We start from the raw sequence: 2,160 nt of genomic DNA, 5'->3' as shown, positions 1-2,160 counted from the left end.
ATTATTATTATTATTATTATTATTATTATTATTATTATTATTATTATTATTATTATTATTATTATTATTATTATTAAAGCGGTGAGCTGGCAGAATTGTTAACACCCCGAGCGAAATACCTAGCGGTATTTCGTCTGCCGCAAAAGTTCTAAGTTCAAATTCCACCATGGTCAACATGGCCTTTCATCCTTTCGGGGTCAATAAATTATGTACCGGTCAAGTACTGGGTTCGATGTAATCGACTGTCCCCCTCCCCAGAAAATCCAGGCCTTACAGTTATACCACTTTTCTCTGTCGTTTCTAACTGATTATTGATAGAAATGTGTTTGGGCACGTTTAGCTGTGATGGATCAAATGGTACGTACTCCTGAGCGTCGCCGGTCCTTTGTTATGGTACTTCCTTTTACAGTACAAATAATTATGATAATCTTTTTTGCTATAAACACAGTGATGTGTACGATGCGGAGTAGTAAGGGGGGGAAAAGAACAACTTCGATGCCATCAATAAAATGCAAAAATATTTTTCTTAAGAAAAAGATGGTGATGGATGCAGGTGGTGGTGGTGATGGTGGTGGAATCGGTGGTAGTAGTGGCAGTGGTGGTGATGGCGGCAGCAGTAGTCGTGGTGGAGGGGGGCGGCAGTGGTGGTGGTCGTGGTGGTCGTGGTTGGGTTGATGTTGGTGGTGGTGATGGTGGTGATGGGAGGGAGAAGGGAGAAATAAATGAACAATTAAAAAATAAAATAAAATAAAATAAACCAGACGCACATACCAGCTGTGGCCATGAAATATATCGGAGTTATTTTGTGGAGATCTTTTGGCACGAGTTCCATCGACTCGAGAATCATGGGACGAATATAGGATGCTATAGCTGTGAGGTTGTCACTGTATTCGCTGATACCCGGGGTATAACGAGACACACTGATCTGAGTGAAGTGTGGTATATCGTCTCGTAAACTGGGTGTCTGCCATTTGTATATCCTGAGTTTAGTACTTGTGGAGCCCCCGTCCATGAAAACGCTGTATTTGTAGTCGAGTGGCGTTGCACCGCTAGTGCAACACCTGACGAATAGGCACATAAAGGTGACGAAGATAAGCGTGTGTAGTTGTGTGTGCTGGAAATAGAAAACATAAATAGAGGAGAGTGAGTACATGGAAGTATAAGAGAAACGAACATGGACACGCGTAGGAATATACGGGTCGTGTAGAAAGGTTGAGAGAGAAAAAAAGCAAAGAGAGAGAGAGAGGGGGGGGAGAGAAAGAGTGAGAGAGAGGGAATAATAGTGAGAGAGAGAGGTGGAGTAGTTAGAGTGGATGAAAGAGAAGGAGAGAGAGGGGGAGAGAAAGAGGGAGAGAGAACACGAATGGTTTAATAGATAAGGGTGGTACCGAAGATGAAGAAAACGAAGGCGATGATGATGATGATGATGATGATGATGATGATGATGATGATGATGATGATGATGAGGATGATGAAGATGATGACGACGATGATGATGCTGTAGGGGGAGGAAGAGGAGGAGAAGGAATGAAGAAGAAGAAGAAGAAGAAGAAGAAGAAGGAGGAGGAGAAGGAGGAGGAGGAGGAGGGGGAGAAGAAGAAGAAGAAGAAGAAGAAGAAGAAGAAGAAGAAGAAGAAAAGGACGAACAGAAAGGAAACAACAACAAAGATCAGAAAACGAAAACAAACTGCAAAAGCGATAAACCGAGAAACATGTGTCTGACGCCATTTTCTAAATTTGAAAGAAAAGAAAAGAAAAAAAGTTACAGTTTAACGTTGGCCTCAACAATTTCAGCAACCATTGTAAAGTACGTGTTTTGTTAGAAAAGTCAAGTGGTTCAAATAAAAGAACAGGACTGTTAGTAACTTGTATTCACGAAGCTAAACATCTTTTGTGTAAATAAAATCGTTCTTGGTTTTCGACCTGCTTCAGTGAAAGAGCATTTGTTTCGAAGTGAATAGGTTCACAAAATAGAATAAAATAAAGAAAAAATGTTAACAGCAAAAAAAGCTTCACGAGAAGAATAGCTATGAGCGTATCTTCTCTTGTATGCAATATGGATTCTGCATGCAGCTATAATTAAAATGTGCGCAGATGTTTAGGTTATTTTATTGCATTGCCACAAGTGTCAAGAAGGAGATGGGAAGCTAAAGTGATTTT

The 2,160-nt window shown here is 40.5% G+C and overlaps 1 protein-coding gene across 1 annotated transcript in view; it reads right to left on the bottom strand.

The window, feature by feature from the left end:
* The window catches only part of LOC106878114 (ectonucleoside triphosphate diphosphohydrolase 8), an 81,453-nt gene that overhangs the window by 7,352 nt on the left and 71,941 nt on the right, over positions 1 to 2,160 (bottom strand). The window contains exon 5 of the mRNA XM_052970314.1: positions 764 to 1,114. Within this exon, the coding sequence (XP_052826274.1) occupies positions 764 to 1,114 (351 nt within the window). The remainder of the gene's footprint in view (positions 1 to 763; positions 1,115 to 2,160) is intronic.

Source organism: Octopus bimaculoides, chromosome 9 (assembly GCF_001194135.2).
Source record: "Octopus bimaculoides isolate UCB-OBI-ISO-001 chromosome 9, ASM119413v2, whole genome shotgun sequence".
Taxonomy (NCBI): domain Eukaryota; kingdom Metazoa; phylum Mollusca; class Cephalopoda; order Octopoda; family Octopodidae; genus Octopus; species Octopus bimaculoides.
The sequence above is the reverse complement of the archived record's forward strand: the minus strand, read 5'-3'. Positions and strand labels throughout refer to the sequence as shown.